The sequence below is a fragment of the Pan troglodytes genome, chromosome 2 (assembly GCF_028858775.2).
Source record: "Pan troglodytes isolate AG18354 chromosome 2, NHGRI_mPanTro3-v2.0_pri, whole genome shotgun sequence".
In the NCBI taxonomy this organism is placed as follows: Eukaryota; Metazoa; Chordata; class Mammalia; order Primates; family Hominidae; genus Pan; species Pan troglodytes.
Window position 1 is genome coordinate 116,830,054 of NC_086015.1, and position 23,304 is coordinate 116,853,357.

The 23,304-nt window shown below is 38.5% G+C and overlaps 1 protein-coding gene across 6 annotated transcripts in view; it reads right to left on the reverse strand.

The window, feature by feature from the left end:
* The window catches only part of SPICE1 (spindle and centriole associated protein 1), a 69,956-nt gene extending 56,606 nt beyond the window's left edge, over positions 1-13,350 (reverse strand). For 2 of the 6 annotated variants that reach the window (XM_016941668.4, XM_009446162.5), the window contains exons 1-3: positions 13,214-13,326; positions 4,634-4,732; positions 1,308-1,376 (exon numbers count right to left, since the gene is read on the reverse strand). In XM_016941668.4, coding sequence (XP_016797157.2) covers positions 1,308-1,376; positions 4,634-4,732 — 168 coding nt within the window. In that variant the 5' untranslated portion in view covers positions 13,214-13,326. Of the gene's footprint in view, positions 1-1,307; positions 1,377-4,633; positions 4,733-13,030 lie in introns of all 6 variants that reach the window. The other 4 variants (XM_009446165.5, XM_054680903.2, XM_001158122.7 and 1 more) reach the window with 4 other exon arrangements.
* Between the last annotated feature and the right edge of the window lie 9,954 nt (positions 13,351-23,304).

Consider the following 23,304-nt stretch of genomic DNA (forward strand, 5'->3'; position numbering starts at 1 on the left):
AATTATATGACTCAGCAATTTTACTCCTAGATGTATACATATAAAAGAACTGATAATATATGTTCACACAAAAACTTGTACATGAATGTTCACAGCAGCATTATACGAAACAATGCAAAAGCAGAAACAATGCAATGTCCACCAACTGAACAACAGATAAATAAAATGGTAGATCCATACAATGGAATATTATTTGGCAATTATAAGGAATAAAGAACTACTATGAGCTGGGCGTGGTGGCTCATGCCTATAATACCAGCACTTTGGGAGGCTGAGGTGGGCAGATTCCTTGAGCCCAGGAGTTCGAGACCAGCCTGGGCAAGACGGCAAAACCCTGTGTCTACAAAAAATACAAAACTTAGCCAGGCGTGGTGGCATGCACCTGTAGTCCCAAGTACTCAAGATGCTGAGGTGGAGATGGCTTGATCACAGGAGGTGGAGGCTGCAGTGGGCAGAGACATACATGCTACAACAGGGATGAACCTTGAAAATATTATGCTAAGACAAAGAAGCTAGACACAAAAGGCCACGTGTTGTATTCCACATATATCAAACGACCAGAATAGGCAAATACATAAAAGCACAAAGTACACTGGTCATTGCCACAAACTGGGAAGAACTGGGCACAAGGAGTGACTGTTAATGGGTAGAGGGTTTCATTTTGGGGTAATGAAAACATTCCAAAATTAGATAGTGACAATGGTTGCACAACTCTGAATATACCAAAAATCACCAAACTGCACACTTTAAACAGGTAAATTTCATGGTATGTGAACTATATCTCAATAAATCTTAAAAAAAAAAAAAAAAAAACCTAAGTGGAAACATAAAAAAAAAAGTAGGATTTGAACTAGGATAAGGAAGTAAGGTAAGATTTGAACGGGTAGAGAAGAAGGTACAGAAACTGTTCCAAGTAAGGAATGGGGGCTCAGACATGGAAATACACAGAAATTATTACATTGACTAGAACAATATGTTTGTATAGGGAAGTAATAAATAATGCTGAAGATATCTATAGATTTTTTAAAAAGGCAGATAGATAGATATATATCGGGCAGTACTAGACTGAAGAGATTTCAACTATAAACCCAACATATTTAATGAAACTCTAATACATACTAATTGATATTCCTAGCTAAAATCAGGAAGTCCAGAAGATAGGCGTTTTGATTTTATATAGACATAAACAAGATTAAACACAACTGAACAACTTCCAGGAAGTGCCTATAGTTTCTATTCTAAAGGTTACAAGTCAAATACCAAATAAAACACTGAATAAATGACTTAAGTTTTGATATTAAACTCACCAGATCTTCAGGAGTTGCCCGATGAATGGTTAGATCACTCACGGTATTCTGTAAAAAAAGGTGGCCTTTCTTTAAAAAAAAAAAAAAAAAGTTTTCTTATAAAATATACACATTTATTGGATTTTAATGGCTAAAATGGTTTCAAAATCCTAGGACCAAAAATTCTTTCTTTCTAGGAACCAGTATTCTCAATTTAGATATGAACACATATTAGTTTTAGGTGTCCTATTTATAGAAAATAACAGACTAATTTTAGATGTCTTACAGAAAATAAGTACTGTATTCACCAAGCAGTCATACGCTATAGTAAAACAATGAAAATACTCAAAATGAATATATGATATATGAATAAATGGTAGTATATATTCAAAATGAGTAAGTTTAACTAAAGTTTTAGTTTTCACACTGTAGTCTATGGACTCCCAGGATTCCACAACGCAACACTAAAGGTTCCTAAAAGAAAGTGAGATCACTGGCTGGGTACAGTGGCTCATGCCTGTAATCCCAGCACTTTGGGAGGCTGAGGTGGGTGGACCACCTGAGCTCAGGAGTTCGAGAACAGCCAGGCCAACATGGCAAAACTCCGTCTCTACTAAAAATACAAAAATTAGCCAGACCTGGTGGCGGGCACCTGTAATTCCAGCTACTCAGGAGGCTGAGGCAGGAGAATCACTTGAACCTAGGAGGTGGAGTCTGCAGTGAGCCAAGATTGTGCCACTGCACTCCAGCCTCAGCGACAAAGCGAGTTTCTATCTAAAAAAAAAAAAAAAAAGAAAGTGTGATCACTATAGAGAGGTTCAATTTGTGTCTGCAAACATCTTAAGCATAGATTCTACTACAATGGAAGATGAAATTTGAGGGCAATGCATAATTTCATAAAATGTGAAAACAGTCACTTAAATTAAAAGGCACTAAACTAACATGGCAGGGCTACCACCCTGCACAACTCCATAAGTTACCATTAATATCGGAGTCCGTGTAAATAGCACCCCTTGAAATTGTGTGGTACACAGGCTGCACAGCTCTAAGTAGCAACCCTGTAACTTGGCCCTTTCCAAAGCAACTTCAGCCATTTTGCTACACAGATTTGGTAAGGCAGTAAATAAAACAAGTTAGTTTTACTTCTAAGTGACGAGGAATACGAACAGTCAAAAATGGCTTCTGATCAAAGACTAAACTTTTTGGCCATGATTTATATTTGGCTCAAGGCTTTTCTGTATGAAAACTGTTATTACTTTTACAATGATTTAGAAAGGTACAAGAGCCAGGCATGGTGGTGTGCGCTTGTAGTCTCAGCTACCCAGGAGGTTCAGGAGGCCGAGGCAGGAAGATCCCACCATGAGCCCAGGAGTCTGAGGCCAGCCTGGGCAACATAGCAAGACCTTGTCTCAAAAAAAAAAAAAAAAGGGAAAAGGAAAAGAAAGGTACAAGGTACAACTACAGGATCATGAGAATTGTTTTTAATAGGCATTTAAAAACTCAGGCATACAAGTAAGTGATAGGCTTGAAATTTGTTCTCATGGAAGAAAATAATAATTCCATCAATACTAAAACCATTGCTTAAAACCATTTTCTTTTGACATTCCATTTAAATCTAATCTACAAGCCATTTCAGAAAATGTTTCACTATTTTTATCAAGACAGTAATAATCAGTTTGATCTCTTCTCCATCATTTACCATTTACTCCAAATGACTTACGACTATTTTCCAAGTTCAGTCTACCTTCAAAAAACAAAAGATTTTTCCAGCACTGCAGATAATAAAAAGTAAATGAGGAAGGTTCTTAATGCAATTTCAAATGATAGATTTCAATTAAGTTTTAAGCAATAGTGGCATATTGTAATAAATGCAGTCATCCCACAGTATCCAGGACACCCACATATACCAAAATCCACACATACTCAAATCCCACCTAATTGGCTCTCCATATCTGGGTTTTACATCCTGAAAACACTGTATTTTCAATCCACCTTTCGTTGTAGAGGTGGAACCCCAGGATACAGCCAACTGTATTTATTGAAAAAAAATTCATGCGTAAATGAACCCGTGCAGCTCAAACTCATGTTGTTCAAAGGTCAACTGTACTAAACTTCTCAAAGTAACCACTCTGAAGGGGAAAATATGTTATCACATATTTTTTTTTCCGATTTATCAGTTTCCTTACCTTAGAGTCACATCCTTGTTATTAAAATTTTATAGCCAATCAGACAGCAACAAAACAATCTAAACACAGAGAAGTCCCGCTGCCCCACTTCAAAGGCAGTCAGTTTGCCCAGGATATCTGGCTAACATGGTAGGTTGCAAACAAGAAGATTCCAAGGCCAAAAGAATCCCTGAGATCCAAACTAATCCCTAACTAGTTACTCTTCGCAATGGAAAGTAAAGACACCTAAAGTCTCATGGTCCAAACCAAAGTATCAGGTCACAAAAGAGAAATCTAGCTGGGTGCGATGGCTCGCCTATAATCCCAGCACTTTGGGAAGCGAAGGCACGAGGATTGCTTGAGGCTAGGAGTTTAAGACCAACCTGGGCAACACAGCAAGGACCTGTCTCTACAAAAAATATTTTTTTTAAGTTAGCCAGGGGTGGTGGTGCATGCCTCTGGTCCTAGCTACTCAGGAGGCTAAGGCAGGAGGATTGCTGGAGTCCAGGAGTTTAAGGCTGCAGTGAGCTATGATGGCATCACATCACTCCAGCCTGGGTGACAGGACATGACCCTGTCTCTTAAAAAAAAGATATAAATCCTCTTGGTAACACCAGGCAATATTCAGGTTAGGAGCCAGAGATCACATGTTACAGGTACTTCAGCCTTGTCTTATACCACAAGAGAACATTTGTTCTGAAACCGATCAACCTCTGGAATTGAGCAATTCATGGGATAAGAGAGCAAAGGTCACCTATTTTTTTCAGCCAAAACTGGCACTCACATGGTTATGATATCACTGGTTGCTCTGAGCAAACCTAAAAAAGGTACCGAAAAATTTACAGACTTCATTGACACCAGTGAGCTAGAGTTGCCTTTATGCAGTGAGTTCTCAGAGTCAAAGTGAAAAGACTTTTTTAAAAATATGCTCCCCATCCCCTTAAGATTCCAATTCTTCAGAGGATATAGAGGTTACAGCCTGGATGTGTGTATTCTAAAAACCTCCCCCAAAGGATTCTGCTTTTCCCTCCAAGACCTAGAATATCACATGCCCAGAAACCTATTCCACCCTATTACGTGATGAGCCCCATTCAGAACACCATCTTGCATGACTAGGGCCATATCACTGTGTCCATTTCTCCAGAGTAATGTTACATTATTTACTATCCCACCTATACTCACATCCCATTCTTGTTTCACTGAAGTTTTCTTCTTCTTTACTTTCGGTGTCTTTCTTACACCAACTCGGGGACCACAGCGGTTCACTCTGACAAATGACATCTAGGAATAATAATCACATCAAATTTTTAAAATACAAGAAAAAACAATAAGCATCACCAGAGTGGGGGAAGACACCTGAAAAAAAACAAATTTTAAAATGCCAGAAGAAAAATTTAAGCATGATGAAAGGAACAGCCTATCAAAATACTTAGTTCTTTCATTTTACAACTAATAAATGTTGGTACTGATAATTATAATAAAAGAGGTCTCAAGTCAATAACTTATATATTTGATTAAAAAAGAACTCTAGGAATGCAGAAATTATGGCCTAAAGCAGAGAACTAAGACATTCGTCATAAGCTTTGTCATCAGTTACACAAATTTACAATTAGTAGAAAATAGCCCAGTCACAAGCTAACAATATGAATGTAAGGTGAAGGGAAGAAAGGGCAAAAGAGAGTTGGAGTTCTTTTTTAAGCACTCTAACACTCAAAATCACTACCAGGTACATATGGGCTTACTTGAAAATAAAAGTAGCTAAACTTTAGAGAACAAATGAGGTATGATATCACTTCTAATATATCTGTCACATAATGCTAAATGGTGCTAATTATTGATTTTTTTCTATTGCTGATAAACAAATTAATAATTATTGATTTTAAACTAGAATTTTTAAATTGCCAACATTAGCTTGCCACTGTTTAAAACAGCAATGCTAAGCACACTAGACTACACATTACACCAAATTAGAAAAAGACCCATAGTCCCCAAACACCAGGATTTTACAATACATATATATGACTTTTAAAAAGCAATACATATACATGACTACTATTGCAGACACTTTTAACCTACCTAAATAATTACAGGACTTTCCAGCTGACCCCCTTACTCCCAATTAGTCTAAAACAAGGACTCTAGTATTTTCCTTAAGTACTTTTTTTTTAAAAAAATCATTGTCTACTATAATAAAAATGTCTAAATACAAGTATTTCTTAAGAGTTTGCCCTCAATCTTCCTTGCACTCTGTACTCTCTCTTAACAAGAACATTCACTCCTTAAACATGGTATCTAATTTCAGCATTTACAATTTCAGCCAAAGAAAACAAGTCACATACAAGTTAGAAAATAACATTTAAGTTTTATGATGGTAATGATGATGATAGCCACGGTGGTAATGAGGGCATCAGCTAACACATACTGTGTGCTTACTATAAGCCGATGCTATTCTAAGCTCTTTAAACGTTATTTTCTTGAATCCTCACAATAACCCCATGAGGTACTTACTATTTATTCCTCATTTTACAAACGAGAAAACTGAGAGACAAAAGTTAACCAACCATGAAGGTCACACAATTAGTAAGTAGCAGAGCCATAAGTACCATTTAAAAAGATACAGAATATAATAGAACAAAGAGTCTAAAACAAACCCTTACATTTATGGTCAGTTTTTCAACACGGGTGCCAAGACAATTCAATGGGGAAAGAATAGTCTTTTCAACAGATGGTGCTGGGACAACTGGATACGCATATGAAAAAGAATGAAGTTGGACTCCTACCTCACACCATATTCAAAAATTAAATTGAATCATGGATTTAAATATAAGAGCTAAAACTACAAAACTCTTAGAAGAAAACATAAGAGTAAATCTTCGTGAGCCGTGGGTTAAGCAATGGTTTCTTAGAAATGACACAAAAAGCACAAGCAACCAAAGAAAAAAATTAATTGGACGTAATCAAAATTAAGAATTTTTGTGCTTCGAAGGCACAATCAAGAAAATGAAGACAACCAATAGAATGGGAGAAAGTATCTGCAAATCCTCTATCTGATAAAGGACTTGAATCCAGACTATATAAAGAAATTTTACAATTCAACAATTTAAAAAATCCGATTTAAAAATGGGCATAGGACTTGAATAGACATTCCTCCAAGGAAGATACTATAGACAGCTAAGAAACACATGAAAAGATGTTCAACATAATTAGTCATTAGGGAAATGCCAATCAAGATGCCACCTCACACCGACTAGGATGGCTATAATCAAAAAGACGGACAACAACAAGCACTGACAAAAATATGGAAAAACTAGAATCCTCACATATTGCACATGGAATGTAAAATAGTGTGGGCACTTTGGAAACAGCTGGCAATTCCTCAAGAAGCTAAACACAGAGTAACAGCATGACCCAGCAATTCAACTCGCATATTTACATCCAAGAGAACTAAAAACATACGTCCACGTAAAAACTTGTACATAAAAGGTCACAGCAGCATTTTGAACAGACAAAAAGTAGAGACATCCCAAATGTCCACCAACTGATGAATGTATTAATAAAATGTGGTATATCTACACAATGGACTATTACTTGGCAATAATAAGCAATGGTGTACTGATACATGCTACAACATGAATGAATCTTGAAAGGGTTCTAAACACAGAAGGCCCCCTATTGTTTGGTATCATTGATATGATATGTCCAGAATAAGTAAATCCACAGAGACATAGATTAGTGATTGCCAGCATCTAGAGGGAGCATATAATGGAGAGTGACTGCTAATGGGTATAGTGTTTCTTTGGGGAGTGAAGAAAATGTTCTGAAATTAGATAGTAATGTTAGTTGCGCAATTATGTGAATTGACTAAAAACCTCTGAACTGTATACTTTAAAGGGTGAATTATAGCTCAATAAAGCTGTTATTTTAAAAGATAGGAAAACAATAGTTATTCAAAGACATGAATCTAATGTATTTTAACCACTTAGATCTTTAACCACTTAGATCTCCAATTTACTCTGCAAAAACAAGAGTCATAAAATGTCAGTATACCTATATGATGAATTATGTATCCATTAAAATTAAAAATGTTTAATGACAGGAAAATACATAAGAAGTATAAAAAGTAGAATACAGAACTGTATGTATAGTATATTCTCAATGATGTTAGAATATAGGCATTATTAATAAAGCACTTATCTCTGCTAAGAGCTTCACATTTGATCCCACAACCCTGTGAAGCCTGTTCTGTCTTGAGAGACAATATAGTATAAAGGCTAAGAATACAGTCTGGAATCACTGTCTGGGTTCACATCCCAGCTTTTTCACTAACTATAAAACAGAACTAATTAAATATATAAGTGCTTAGAACCCCTGCTGATATGGTTTGGCTGCGTCCCCACCCAAATCTCATCTCGAATTGTAGTCCCCATAATCCCCATGTGTCATGAGAGGGACCCAGTGGGAAGTGATTGGATCATGGGGAGCAGTTTCCCTCTTGCTGTTTTCATGATAGTGAGTTCTCATGAGATCTGATGGGTTTACAAGTGTCTGGCATTTCCCCTGTTTGCACTCACTTTCTCTCCTGCCACCTTGTGAAGAAGGTACCTGCTTCTGTTTGGCCTTCTGCCATAATTGTAAGTTTCCTGAGGCCTGCAAAACTGTGAGTCAATTAAACCTCTTTTCTTTATAAATTACCCAGTCTCGAGTATTTCTTTATGGCAGCATGAGAATGAACTAATACACCTGCCTAGCATACAAAATTGTATTTAAATGTTGAGGATAATGATGTCAGTGACAACAATTAACCCTTTTCCCAAATAAGAAAAATGAGACTGGAAGAATCAATACAGTGAAAATAGCCATACTGCCATTTTTAAGTAATTTATAGATTCAATACTATGCCTATTAAACTACCATTAACATCTTCACAGAATTAGAAAAAACTATTTTAAAATTCATATGGAACCAAAAAAGGGCCCATATAGCCAAGACAATCCTAAACAAAAAGAACAAAGTTGGAGGCATCATGCTACCCTACTTCAAACTATACTACAAGGCTACAATAACCAAAACAGCATGGTACTGCTACAAAAGCAGACATATAGACCAACGGAACAGAATGGAGAACTCAAAAATAAGACTGCACATCTACAACCATCTGATCATCAACAAACCTGACAAAAACAAGCAATGCGGAAAGGATTCCCTACTTAATAGTGTTGGGAGAACTGGTGAGCCATATGCAGAAAATTGAAACTGGACCCCTTCCTTACACCATAGACAAAAATCAACTCAGGATAATTAAAGGCTTAAATGTAAAACCCAAAACTATAAAAACCCTAGAAGAAAATCTAAGCAATACCATTCAGCACATACACACAGGCAAAGATTTCATGATGAAAATGTCAAAAGCAATTGTAACGAAAGCAAAACTTAACAAATGGAATCCAATTAAACTAAAGAGCTTCTGCACAGCAAAAGAAATTATCATCAGAGCAAACAGACAACCTACAAAATGAGAGAAAAATTTTGCAATCTCTCCATCTGACAAAGGGCTAATATCCAGAGTCTACAAGGAACTTAAATTGACAAGAAAAAAACAAACAACCCCATTAATAAGTGGGCAAAGGACATGAACACAAACTTCTCAAAAGAAGACATTTATACAGCCAACAAACGTATGGAAAAAAGTCAACATCACTGATCGTTAGAGAAATGCAAATCAAAACTACAATGAGATACCATCTCATGCCAGTCAGAATGGCGATTATTAAAAAGTCAAGAAACAACACATGCTGGCAAGACTGTGGAGAAATAGGAACAATTTTACACTGTTGGTGGAAATGCAAATTAGTTCAACCATTGTGGAAGACAGTGTGGCGATTCCTCAAAGACCTAGAACCAGAAATACCATTTGACCCAGCAATCACATTTCTGCATATATACCCAAAGGAAAATAAATCATTCAATTATAAAGATACACGCACATATATGTTCACTGCAGCACTATTCACAATAGCAAAGAGATGGAATCAACCCAAATGCCCATCATTGATAGACTGAATAAAGAAATGTGGTACATATAAACCATGGAATACTATACAGCCATAAAAAGGAATGAGATCATGTCCTTTGCAGGGGCATGGATGGAACTGCCAAGTATAATGATACTTGGCAAACGAATGCAGGAACAGAAAATCAAACACCACATGTACTCACTTATAAGTGGGTGCTGAACAATGAGAACACATGGACACAGGGAGGGGAGCAACACACACTGGGGCCTGTCGGATGGCAGGGGTATGCAGGGAGGCAGAGCATCAGGAAAAATAGCTAATGCATGCTAGATTTAATACCTAGGTGATGGGTTGATAGATGCAGCAAACCACTATGGCACACGTTTACCTATGAAACAAACCTGCACATACCGCACGTGTACCCTAGAACTTGAAACAAAATTTAAAAATATTAAGAATATTAAAATTCAAAAAAAATGAAAAATGAGGCTTAGAGAAAGTATATAGCTCAAAGTTATACAAATAATAACAGGCAGAGCCAAGAGCTGACACTCAAGACCAGGTCTGACTGACTGTAAAGCACATGCTGGAAAACTTTGCCAGAATTGGGTTACCTCTGTTTGCTTTTATATTTCCCAAATTTTCTATAATGGACCTATGTTACTCTTAAAAATGGGGGGAAAAGTATTTCAAGTTACATTTAGAATATTTTACTTATTCAGAAGCTAAAACTCCAGATGAGAATGCATACTGGCCAACGACTTGATTACAGCTTTGGAAGACCCTAAGCAAAGAATCTAACTAAGCCATGTCCAAACTCACAACCCACAGAAATTGTGAAATGATAAATAGTAATTGTTTTAGGCCACTAAATCTGTGGTAATTTACTACCTGTGTACAGTAGGATAACACAGGTATAGTTAAGCTGCTATCCCATCTTTGCCCTTCTCTTGCCATCCAGCTTCATGAAAAGGTACACTTTAGCACCTGTATTTACTATTCCTTAGTTCTACCTCCAAGTTTTATTAATTACAAAAACTCTGACCCCACCTTTGCACTGAAAAGCTTTCTTTTTTTTTTTTTTTTTTTTTTTGAGACGGAGTCTTGCTCTGTTACCAGGCTGGAGTGCAGTGGCACGACCTCAGCTCACTGCAACCTCCACCTCCCGGGTTCAAGCGATTCTCCTCCCTCAGCCTCCTGAATAGCTGGGATTACAGGCGCGTGCCACCATGCCCGGCTAACTTTTGTATTTTTAGTAGAAACGGGGTTTCACCATGTTGGTCAGGCTGGTCTCGAACTCCTGATCTCGTGATCTACCTGCCTTGGCCTCCCAAAGTGCTGGGATTACAGGCGTGAGCCACCACACCTGGCCTCTTCTATTCTTTTCTCCTTTTCTTCACAGGCTCTATTGTCCTCCTCCACACAAACAATTTAATCAAGGATTTCCACCCAGTTCTATCTCAGTTCTCATTCTTCTTGTCTTTCCATTAGATACCCTCTCCTTTCATTCAATAATTATTTGGGGGAGTGCAGCACACACCAGGCACTGGCTAGGCATTAGAGATACAAATAAACAAGAAAACTAAGTAAACTAAATAAACTAAGATATTAGTAAACAAGTCTAATATGGTGCCAGCTCTCATGGAGCTGCTTTCTTGATCACAAAGGGGCAGTTCACATCCTCCCTCAGTGACCTCACCAACTCCCTTGAGCAAAGCTATGAATGTATGGACAAACAAACACACTGTGAAAATGAGTCCCAAATCAATGATTCACACCTTTCCTCAAAACTTCAAACACAGTGGCTCGCATCTGTAATCCCAGCAACTCGGGAGGCTGAGGCTGGAGGATCGCTTGAGGCAGGAAGCTCAAGACCAGCCTGTGCAACATAGCAAGACTCTGTCTCTAAAAAAAAAATTTTTTTTTAATTAGCCAGGAGTGGCAGTGAGTGCCTATAGTTTCAGCTACTCAGGAGGCTGAGGTGGGAGGACTGCTTGAGCCCAGGAATTGGAGGCTGCAGTAAGCTACGATGGCGCCCCTGCACTCCAGCCTAGGTGACAAAGTGAGGCTCTGTCTCTTAAAATAAACAAACAAAAACAAAACAAAAACACCAAATGCTCATTTCTAACTACCTACTATATACATCTCCCAAATATCACAAATACAGTATATCAAAATACAGCTCATCATCATACCCCAAATCTCTACTTGCTGATATATAACTGGTTGACTCGATAAATGTGTTCAATTAAGCTGAATTTACAGAATTACAATCCTAGTTGCTCCAATTTAAAACCTCAGCATCACCTCTGTTCCTTATCTCTTAGTGAATCATATAACAGAATCTATTAACTTTTTCCCTAAAAATCTCTCTTGCCCGCTCTTCTCCATCTCTACTAAAAATATTTTTGTTCAGGCTCTCATTATTCTAATTAGTCTCCCTTTCACTCTTCACTCACTGACTTCATCATCCATCTATTAATGTAACTAATATTTTGAAGCACCATCTAAAAGCGAGGCACCAGATATAACAAGAAAGTAGAATAGTCTATGCCCTTGCAGAGTTAAGAGTTTCTAACAGGACCGCAATTAAACAAGTATTTACAACAAAAGGGCAGCATGGGAAGTAAATTCTGTGTGCCATGAAAGTACCTAACTAACTCTATGCAGTAAGTAAAAGCTTCTCCTCTCTGTAATACCCCCAAAAATGTTTGCACTGAGAGCTAAAATACGAATAAAAGTTAGAAGCAGGGGAAGGAATATTCCAGGCAAGGGAAAATGCATTTACGAAGAGTTTGAGAAGTTCAGTTCAATTAACAAAGATCTGAGAGGGTGAGAGGTTAAAGGAAGAAAGGCAGACAGCAGATTGTAGTCTTGTGAGCCACAGCAATCTGAACACCTAAGACCATAGGAAACCACTGAAGAATTTTAAACGGGATAGTTATGACTGGACTTAGTAAATCCACTCTGACTGGTGTGGAAAACTGATCAAAGAGAAACAAGAACTCTTTCCAAACACTGTTGATTCAATCCTACCTAAATACATGGATAGAGAATAGATCTGAACCCTTTACCTACTTCCTCTAGATTCGGATGGCTCCCCACTGTCAAAAGCAATCCAACTCAGCTTGGCATTCAGACCCTCTCCCCCATATGGCCCGGCTGACTTTTCTTTCCAGTGTTCTCTCACATCTCCCGCAAATCCTAAAACCAAGCTCTCGCCTCACACACAGTTGCAACCATTCTTTTCCCTCTGCTTGGAACACTCATTAGGCTCACTCTCTTCTCTACTGGGTTAACTTCCACGGACTCCTCAAAACTCACAGGCGGAGCCTTCTGAGAAGCCCCTCTCTGACATCCATCGATTTAAATGACGCTCCCGGTCCCAAAGCACCCTGGATAGTTTGCCTCTCTCCTGCTACACGGTGAACTCCCCCAACGCTACAATCGAGTACCCCCAATTACCAGCTCTGTGCAAAAGCTCCCGAAAGCGGTGTGCACGCGCATACTCGAGGTGCTCTGGCGCCACGCACAAACATACCCAGACACGCACCCTGACACGTACTTGCACTCTCAAAACACAGAGCCGCGGCTGCGCTTCCTGAAGTAAGGATTCCCCAACCGGGCGCCTGGAACCCAGGCAACAGACAGATGCCACCACCGTTCTCCCCACCCTTTTGGTAGCCCTGGTCCCTAAGGCTCGTTGGGACTGCGAGCTGCAAGCCTCAGATCCATCATCTCAACCTGCCTTGCAGTAGGTCCCGACTGCCGCCGCCACCGCAGCTAAAACTTCAGGCGCCGGAACCGCGGAGCGCGCCACAGGTTAACCCAGCCAGCGGCTTCCGGGCTGTTGCCTGGGTTACCAGAGCTCCGCCCCACGCCCTTGCGTATATCCGGCGAGCCCAGTGCGCAGGCGCCTCCCAAAGCCTAGCTCGGGTCCTGAGTCTAAGAGAGAGGTTCCTCTGCAAGGTTCAGGGCAAATTATTAAAGAATAGGTATATAGCAGGCCGGGCGCGGTGGCTGACGCCTGTAATCCCAGCACTTTGGGAGGCCGAGGCAGGCGGATCACGAGGTCAGGAGATCGAGACCATCCTGGCTAACACGGTGAAACCCCGTCTCTACTAAAAATACAAAAAATTACCCGGGCCAGGTCTGGAGGCTGAGGCAGGAGAATGGCGTGAACCTGGGAGGTGGAGGTTGCAGTGAGCCGAGATGGCGCCACTGCAGTCCGGCCTGGGCGAAAGAGCGAGACTCCGTCTCAAAAAAAAAAAAAAAAAAAAAAGAATAGGCATATAGCATTAGCCGGTGCCTCGAGAATTCTCCAAAAGAAAGATGTTGCTCTCCTCACCAGACTTCACATATCACTTAATTTGCTTTCATCTCTATTCATTTGTTTACAAATCTTTAGTAGTGGAATCCCAGCACTTTTGGAGACAGAAGCAGAAGGATTGCTTAAGCTCAGGAGTTTGAGACAAGCATGGGCAAGATGGCGAAACCCCGTCTCTACGAAAAATTAAAAAATTAGCTGGGCGTGGGAACACGCCTGTAGTTCCAGCTACTCAGGAAGCTGAGGTGCGAGGATTGCTTGAGCCAAGGAGGGCAAAGCTGTAGTGAGCCACAGTCATACCACTTCACTCCAGCCTGGACGACAAAGCAAGACCTTGTCTCAAAAAAAAAAAAAAAGTTGTTTATTACAACCTACAAATGTGCGGGAGAGCTAGGTTCTATGGGGGCTAAAAACAGGCAAGGTGGGAAACTTACAGCATATTAACAGACAGTTATCAATGACAAAAACATTAAAATTATGACGAGTGCTAAGAAGGAAGCACTCTAACCAAATACTTAGCTTATTATTATAGTAATATTTGAATTACTCAGGAAAGCTCAGACATGAATAGGCCAGTGGGGAAGGGGAAAGCATTCCTGCAGAGGGAGCTGCATGTGCAAAGATGTGGAAAAGGCAAGGGACAGGAAGAGGTGCAGTGTGTCTGAAGTTTAGAGAACAGTGGGAACTTGCTGTGAAGGGGAGGCTGCCCTGATAGGCTGGATCCACGACAGTCAGAGCTGCGTGGACCACGTTAAGAACTTTACAAAGCACTTGATTCAAAAACAGAGTTTATTTGCTCTGGTAAGACAATTTCCTCTAGCCCCTTGCTTTCTGCTGTTACAATACACCCATGTGTGGTCTGCAAATACATGCCCAAAACCTTCTAGAGGAAAGGTACTGACTTTAATAGTTTTCACTCTGATTGAGGAAGTTTGATATAGATATATTTAATAATCAACAATCATCCACTTGCTTGCATCCTCAACTCCCTGCCCCTCTCTAAATTGCTGTAATCACTTGGCAAAATGACCATATTAGCCATCCCTACTTTACACTTACTAAGTGCTTGCACCCATGCAGCTGAATCTGAAAAAAAACACCCAATCATGCTGACTTTAACTTCATAATTACTGATGTTAAGTAGGACCTTAAAGATGCTTGAACATCTCATTACAGGTCCCTGTTCATTGATTTTCCTACATATTAGTTTTATACCTTCATTCATACCCAATGTCTTGTCTCCTATCCTCATTCTCACACAATGACCTTGCTTCCTACTGCATTGATTACACTGAATTATTCAAAAGAGAACTTCCCTAAGCTCCCATCATTATTTTAATCCTTCTATCACTATCTTTACCCACAGACCTGCCTTCAGAAGCTCAGCACAAGAAATATGAAGAAAGCTAATGAAAATACTTCATAATCAAATTGCTCAGAACGAGTGATAAAAGAATCTTAAAAGCATCCAAGGAAAAAAATACATGTCGTATACAGCAGAACAAAACTAAGGATTACATCAGTTTCTCATTAGAATCAAAACAAGCAAGAAGACAGAATAACAGTTCAAACATATTCAAAGAAAAAAGCTATCAACCTAGAATCCTTATACTATTCCTTTTTTTTTTTTTTTTTTTTTTTGAGACAAAGTCTCACTCTGTCACCCAGGCTGGAGTGCAGTGCCACGATCTCGGCTCACTGCAACCTCCACCTCCCAGGTTCAAACAATTCTCCTGCCTTAGCCTCCGGAGTAACTGGGACTACAGGAACACACCACCATACTCAGCTAATTTTTGTATTTTTAATAGAGACGGGGTTTCTCCATGTTGGTCAGGCTAGTCTCGAATTCCTGACCTCAGGTGATCTGCCCGCCTTGGCCTCCCAAAGTGCTGGGATTACAGGTGTGAGTCACCGCGCCTGACCCTTATACTATTCCTGATACCACTTAAAGGTAGACTATGATAAAATAAAGATGTATACTATAAACCCTAAAGCCGCCACTAAATAATAAAAGTTATTGTTAAAAGCTTACAAAAGTCATGTAAAGGATAACGAAACAAATACTTGATTAATCTAAAAGTATAAAACAAGAAAAAACAAAGAAAAGAGAGAAGTAGGAAAGAAATTGCAAGATGATAGACTCATAAATCATATTAAATGTAAATTGTCTAAACACACTGAATAAAAGGCAGAGATTGTCAGATTGTCAGAGATTGTTTAAAATCTTGAATTTTTTAAATTGCTGCTTATAAGAAGGGAAACATTAAATATAAATAAGTTTAAAATACAAGGATGGAAAAAAGATATATCATGCTAACACTAGTGAAAATAAAGTGGAGTGACTTTATCAATATTAGACAAAGTAGAGTTCAGAGCAGAGAATATAACCAGAGATAAAGAAGATCATTTAATAATAATAAAAGAACCATTTAATCAAAAGGACATAACAATCCTAATCATTTTTGCATCTAATAACAGGACTTAAAAATATATGAAGCAGAAACTGATAGTACTGCAATGCGAAATTGAAAGATCCACAATAGTCAAATATTTCAATGCCCCTTTCTGAATAATTTATAATGCAAATAAGCAGAAAATCAGCAAGGTTATAAGAGACTTGAGCAACACTATCAACCATCTTGACCTGATTGACATTTATTAAACACTCCAATAATTGGCAGAATACACATGGTTCTTAAGCATATACAGAAAGTTTAGAAGATGGACAATAATCTGGACCATAAACAAATGTTAACAAATTCAAAAGGATTGAAGTCATGCAAGATACATTCTCTGACCACAATGTAATTAAATTAGAAATCAATAACAGAATGATTCTTGGAAAATCCCTCAAAATTTGGGGAATAAAATACACTTCTAAACAAGCCATTGCTATGGTCTGAATGTGTCCCCACAAACTTTCTATGTGACAATTTGCCAATGTGATAGTATTAAAAGGTGGGACTTTCAGGAAGGAGGTGATTAGGTCATGAAGGCTCTGCTCATCATGAATGGGATTCGTGCCCTTAAAAAAGAGTCTTTTAGGAAGCCTGTTTGTCCCTTTTGCCCATTTTGCCCTTCTGCTATGTGAAGACACAGGATTCACCTCTTCCACCATATGAGGACACAGAAACCAGACACTAAATTTGTTAGTGCCTTGATCTTGGATTCCCCAGGCTCCAGAACCATGAGAAACAAATTTCTGTTGTTTATAAGTTACCCATTTGAAGGTATTTCATTATGGTAACCCAAATGGACTAAAACAGAAGTTGGTACTGAGAAATGGGGTGCTGCTGTAACGATTACCTAAAAATGTGGAAACAGCTTTGGAACTGGATAATGGAGAAAGGCCGGACTATAAAGGGATGCGATAGTGTGGGCTCAGAAGGAGAGAAGAGCTGTAAAAAGAAAAAGCCTCTGTCTTAAGTGGTCATGATCAAAGTGTTGGCAGTGAACAAAATTCTGATGAGGTCTCAGGTGGAAATAAGGAATAAAATATTGGAAACTGGACAATACGCAAACCTGGTTTTTAAGTGGTAAGAACTTGGTTAAATTGTGTTTGTGTCCTAATGTTTTGTGAAAGAAGGAGTCCAATATCCAGTCTTAATAGAAACCTCTCAGATAACTAGAAATAGCGAGGAACTTCCTCGACCTGATTAAGTATATCTACAAAAGACCTACATCTAACGCGATGCGTAATGGTGAAAGACTGGATGCTTTCCTCTTTAGATCAGAAAAAGACAAGGATGTCTAGTCTCACCACATCTATTCAACATTGTACTGGAGTTTCTAGTTAGTGCCATCAGACAGGAAAAATAAATAAAAAGCATTCAGATTGCATAGGAAAAATATCTTTATTCCCAGTGGAGTGAATGTCTATGTAAAAAAATTCAATAAAATCTGTAAAAAGAGGCCAGGCGTGGTGGCTCACACCTGTAATCCCAGGACTTTCGGAGGTTGGGGCAGGAGGACTGCTTGAGGCCAGGAGTTCGAGACCAGACTGAGCAACATAGCAAGACCTTGTCTCAAAAAAAAAAAAAAAAAAAAAAAAGAATATGTGAAAAGAAAAATGCCATTAGAATTAATAAGTGAATTTAGCAAAGTTGCAGGATACAAGATCAACATACAAATATTGAGTGTAGGCCGGGCTCAGTGGCTTATGCCTGTAATCCCAGCACTTTGGTAGGCTGAGGCAGGCAAATCACTTGAGGTCAAGAGTTCGAGGCCAACCTGGCCAACATGGTGAAACCCCGTCTCTACTAAAAATACAAAAATAAGCCAGGCGTGGTGGTGCATTCCTGTAGTTCCAGCTACTCGGGAGGCTGAGGCAGGAGAATTGTTTGAATCCAGGAGGCGGAGGTTACAGTGAGCCAAGATCGTGCCACTGCACTTCAGCCTGGGCGACAGAGCGAGACCCTTTCTCAAAAAAAAAAAAAAGTATATATTGAGTGTAATTCCATATATTAACAATGAACTATTAGAAATAGAAAATCTTAAATGCATTTTATGACATCAAAAAATTAAATATTTAGATATAAATCTAACAAAAGATATGAAAGCCCTGTACATTAAAAACTGCAAAGTATTGCTGAAAGATATTTTAAAAGACCTAAATATGTAGAGGCATACCTCATTCGTGGGTTGGAAGACTCCATATTGTTAGATGTCACTTACTTCAAACTGATCTCATATATTCAAGTAATCCCAATCAAAACCCCAAAAGTTTTTTGTAGAAATTGATAAGTTGATTCTGAAATTCATATGAAAATGCAAAGGACCTAGAATAGACAAACAACTCTGAAAAAGAGCAAAATTATGTTACTACAACTACCTAATTTCAACACTTATTATAAAGCTACGGTAATCAAAATAGCATAATATTAATAGAAAAATACACAAATATATCAGTGAAACAGGATAGAGTCCAGAAATAAACTCATGCATATATGGACAACTGATTCTCCTCAAAGGTGCAGGCATAATACAGTGGAGAAAGGGAAGACCATTAGATAAATATTTCTGAAATAATTGTATATAAATATGCAAAATAATGGACCTATATCCTACACCATATGCAAAAAATTAACTAAAAACATGCCATTGACCTAAATGTAAAATCTAAAACCATAAACTCCTAGAAGAAAACATTGGAGAAAATCTGTGGGTTAGGTAAAGATTTTAGACATGATGCCAAAAGCACAATTCATAAAATAATAAATCCATAAATTGGATTTAATAAAAATTAAAAACTTCTCTTTAAATCACCTTCTAAGTGATCAAAAAAGCCACAAACTGGGAGAAAATCTTTGCAAAGTATATATCTGGTTAAAAGACATATCAGAAATGTGTTTTAAACTCTCAAAACTCAATAATAAGAAAACAAGCCAGTTTTTTAAAACTGGGCAAAAAATTTGGGCAGGCACCTCACTAAGGAAGATATGCTGATATCAAATAAGCATCTGAAAATGTGCTCAACATCATTAGTCATTAGAGAAATACAACTTAACACCGCAGTGAGATACCACTACACTCCTACTGGTGTGTCTAAAAATTAAAAGACTGACCATACCAAGTGTCATTGAGGATGAGGAGGACTTGGAGCTCTCATACATTGCTGGTGGGAATGTAAAATGGTTCACAACTTGGGAAAATAATTTGGCAGTTTCTTATACAGTTAAAACACACTACCGTATGATCCAGTCATTCCACTTCTGGATCTTTACTAAAGAGAAAAAAAAAAAAAACATAGGTTCTTACAAAGTCTTATGCACGAATGTCTATAGCAGGTTTATTTGTAATAGCAAAACACTGGGGTAAGAAAACAAATATCCATCAACAGATGAATGAAAAAAATTAGAATAGATTATTGTATATCCATACAATAGAACACTACACAGAAACAAAAACTAATAAACTATTGATACACACAACATGAATGAATCTCAAAATAACTATGCTGAGTGAAAGAAGCCACATTTTCAAAGAGTACATACTGTGTGATTACATTTACATAAAACTCCAGAAAATGAAAACTAATGTAGACCGAAGGCATGTGAGCAGTTCCTTAAGAATGGAAAGGGAACAGGGAGGGGCAGGAAAGATAGACTTAAAAGAGTGAGAAAACTTTGGAGGGTGATGGATATTTATTTTGTTGACTGTGGTGATGGTTCCACAGCTGTATGTGTGTATATAACATAGGTGACTTGCATGTGACTTTGTGCGGGGGTGTGTGTGTCAAAACTCATTAAATGGTATGCTTTAAATATATAAAATTGGATGTCAGTTATACCTCTAGAAAGCTATTTATTTGGCTTTTTCTTGTTGCTCCAAATATGATCCAAATATGCTCCCCAAATAATAAGATGTCCTGCTACTAGGTAATCCACATCCAGATTCCCCATACCCTTAATCAGAGCATTCCTGAAAGTTGCCCTTTATTTCACTATAAACCTTTCCCACTCCCTTTCCTGTCTTTGAGTCTCTGCCAAATGCTAAATCCTTTACTATGTATATCAGACTCTGAATAAATGGCCTTTGTTTATTCTCATTTGAGTGATCTTCATTTATTTCCTCTGTGTGTGTGTCTGTGTGTGTGTATGTGTGTGTGTGTGTGTGTGTGTGTAGTTTTACTATATTGTTGGGTTTTCTTTAATATTGGGAAAACCCATCTTGAGTACAACTATAATTTAAGATGCCTAAACTGGGATATAAATCATATGAATCTCTGGTTGGCTCTGGGGGGAAAAAAAAGTAGAGAAACTGGCAGTCATGACCAAATCCTGACCATTCTGGGCTAACTGCTGCAGAGGTTTGTCCAACTGTTCTTTGATTGTCCTTTGAATATTCAGTCTCTCAGCCCTTTCTCTTTTTTTTTTTAAATGGAGTTTCACTGTGTTGCCAAGGCTGGAGTGCAATGGCATGATCTCTGCTTACTGAAACCTCTGTCTCCTGGGTTCAAGTTATTCTTCTGCCTCCCAAGGAGCTGGGACTACAGACATACACCACTATGCCCATCTAATTTTTGTATTTTTAGTAGAGACAGGGTTTCACCATCTTGGCCAGGCTGGTCTTGAACACCTGACCTCAGGTGATCCGCCCACCTCGGCCTCCCAAAGTGCTGGGATTACAGGTGTGAGCCACCGCACCCAGCCTCAGCCCTTTCTTTTGGTCATTCTCTCACTTCCAAGAGCTTGACCAATTCAGAGAAGGCTAAATATCCATCCATATCTTTACCACTTGGGGATTCTCCAATTATCTCTATAGTCAACCATATTGCAAGATCTTCTTGACCTTTTTGTTGTGTCATGATCATGACCACGTGATGAAAGAGCAGCTGCACAGAAACATATAGAACTTCAGATAGAATGCAAAGAACCTACATCATAATGACTATTGACATAAACAACAATAATTAACAGTCCCTGTAAGATGCTTCAGAAACAGGAACCCCAGCTGCCTAACCCAGGCCAAGAGAGTAATTCCTGAAGGCCATGAGGATCAATCTTACAGAGCCAATAAGCTCTTTTGTTCAGATGTTGTTTAGCCTGTCTTACGTTGTCTGTTTCACATGGCAAGAAGTATATATAACAATGGCACAGACACAACCATGACTAGCAAACAAGAAATCAAGAACAATGAAATTGTCCATCACTGCTCATGCCAATGAATTGGCATCGGTCTGTATTTCCTCCAGGGCTGAGGTGATATCACTAATAACTTCTGCCAGAGTTAATAATAAGTTTCTTACAGTCTCTTTCTATTTGTATGATTTGCAACATTGAGAAAACAGCTCTGATTGTTCATATAAACAGTGAGTCAGTAGTTCCTTCAGGTAGAGTACTTGAATAATCAAGGTGGCCTCCTTTTGGAGTTTGCATCTGAGTCAAAATTTTCATCCTTGGTGGTTTATAGAATTAGAGTCTCTGTATACAGACAAGTCTTGGAATACCATTATTAAAGTGCATGAAGTGTTAGTCTGAGGTAAAGAGGACCATGTGTCCTGGGTGCAAAGGAAGTAATAGCGTTAGAGACACATGGAAATGCAAGAAAAAGATGTGCATGACATGAAGTCAGAACCAAGGACTTTACGTTTGCTGGGTTACATATTTGGATATCTATTAGTCTTTTTCAGGTGACAGGTATTTGGCTCATCAACCTTCAAAAGTTGTTGGATTCAAATTTAGAATTACCTGGGATCTGACAAACAGATTTTAATACTTCATTATTTTTCTGGAAGAAAAGAAACTAGCAACGTTATGGGTTAATTTTTCCAGTAGGTGCAAGTGAAACTGCCATAGGCTATAAGTCCCTGTGGTCTAATTTGATGAGACTGGAATTACCCACACGTTTTTATCTTGGGGGTCCAATGATGGATGACATATCCAACAGTCAGTAAGATTGATGGCAGTGGCTACTGTTTCACATAATCTGAGAATTGTGTTAGAATAAGTATATTCTGACCTGTCAACAAAGAGGGTACCAAAAGAAAAAAGGGATCGTTATGGTAGAAAATAACCAGTGGTCCATAGTTAACAAGAAGAATGATTATCAATAAGCAGGTCAAAAACAAAAGAGGAATTAGACAGGGGTCTTTGTCCAATGTGTTAGGTAGAAGCTGTCCATTAAGAGGACATCTGCTTGTTTGAAAGGTCTTGGGTCAAATGTCTATTGCCAAAGATAGGCTGCTTTTGAGGATCTCTGAGAATTCTCAGCATGAGGTATCCTATGGACTAGTCTTCCAAAAGTGTGGAATTCTGGCTTGTTTCTTTAGTGGTGAAACATAAAGTTGAGGATTGGTCTGCTGCAGTTTCACTGCTGTATTTGTTGTTAACAGTACCTGATAAGGTTCCTTCCATTGAGGTTCAAGAGCAGTTTTTTATCCGATGTCTATTTCAATAGATGAAATTTCCTGATAGATGCTCCTGAAGAGCCAATGTAAGAAGATGTTGTAGCAAGGTGGCCTTAATTTATTGGTGATAGGACTGGGTATAATACATGAGTCCCTTGCAATATTTTCCCATATCTGGATGCAGCATGGAAGAATCTAGCATCAGGATGAAATTTCTAAATGCTTGGGTCTTCCTGGTAGCAGTTCATAATCAATATGACCCCAAAATAATGGATTATATGGCCGTAAGAGCTCAGGTGATTACCTTTAGCAGGGAAGTGCAAGGATTTATGAAAGTTTTCTTAATTTGAATTTAAGGATGCCATTGATTCTTTCAACCTTTACAGAAGTTTGTGGGTGGTAAAGGCAGTATAGTTTTTGAGAAGGGGTATCACCTTATTAAGTTGTTTTATAATGGTTCCTATAAATTGTGTGCCTCAGTCAGTTGACATAAAAGTTTGTATACCCTAGTTGGAAACATAAAATCAAGAAGCTTTTTAGAGACTGAAAGGGCTGGAGATTTTCAGCAAGAAAATTATTCAACCCATTCTGAAAATAGACAAATCCCATCTGAAAGTGTTCAAAGGGTCTTTGAGGCTTTGGTTCTTGGCCATGCCTCACCTTT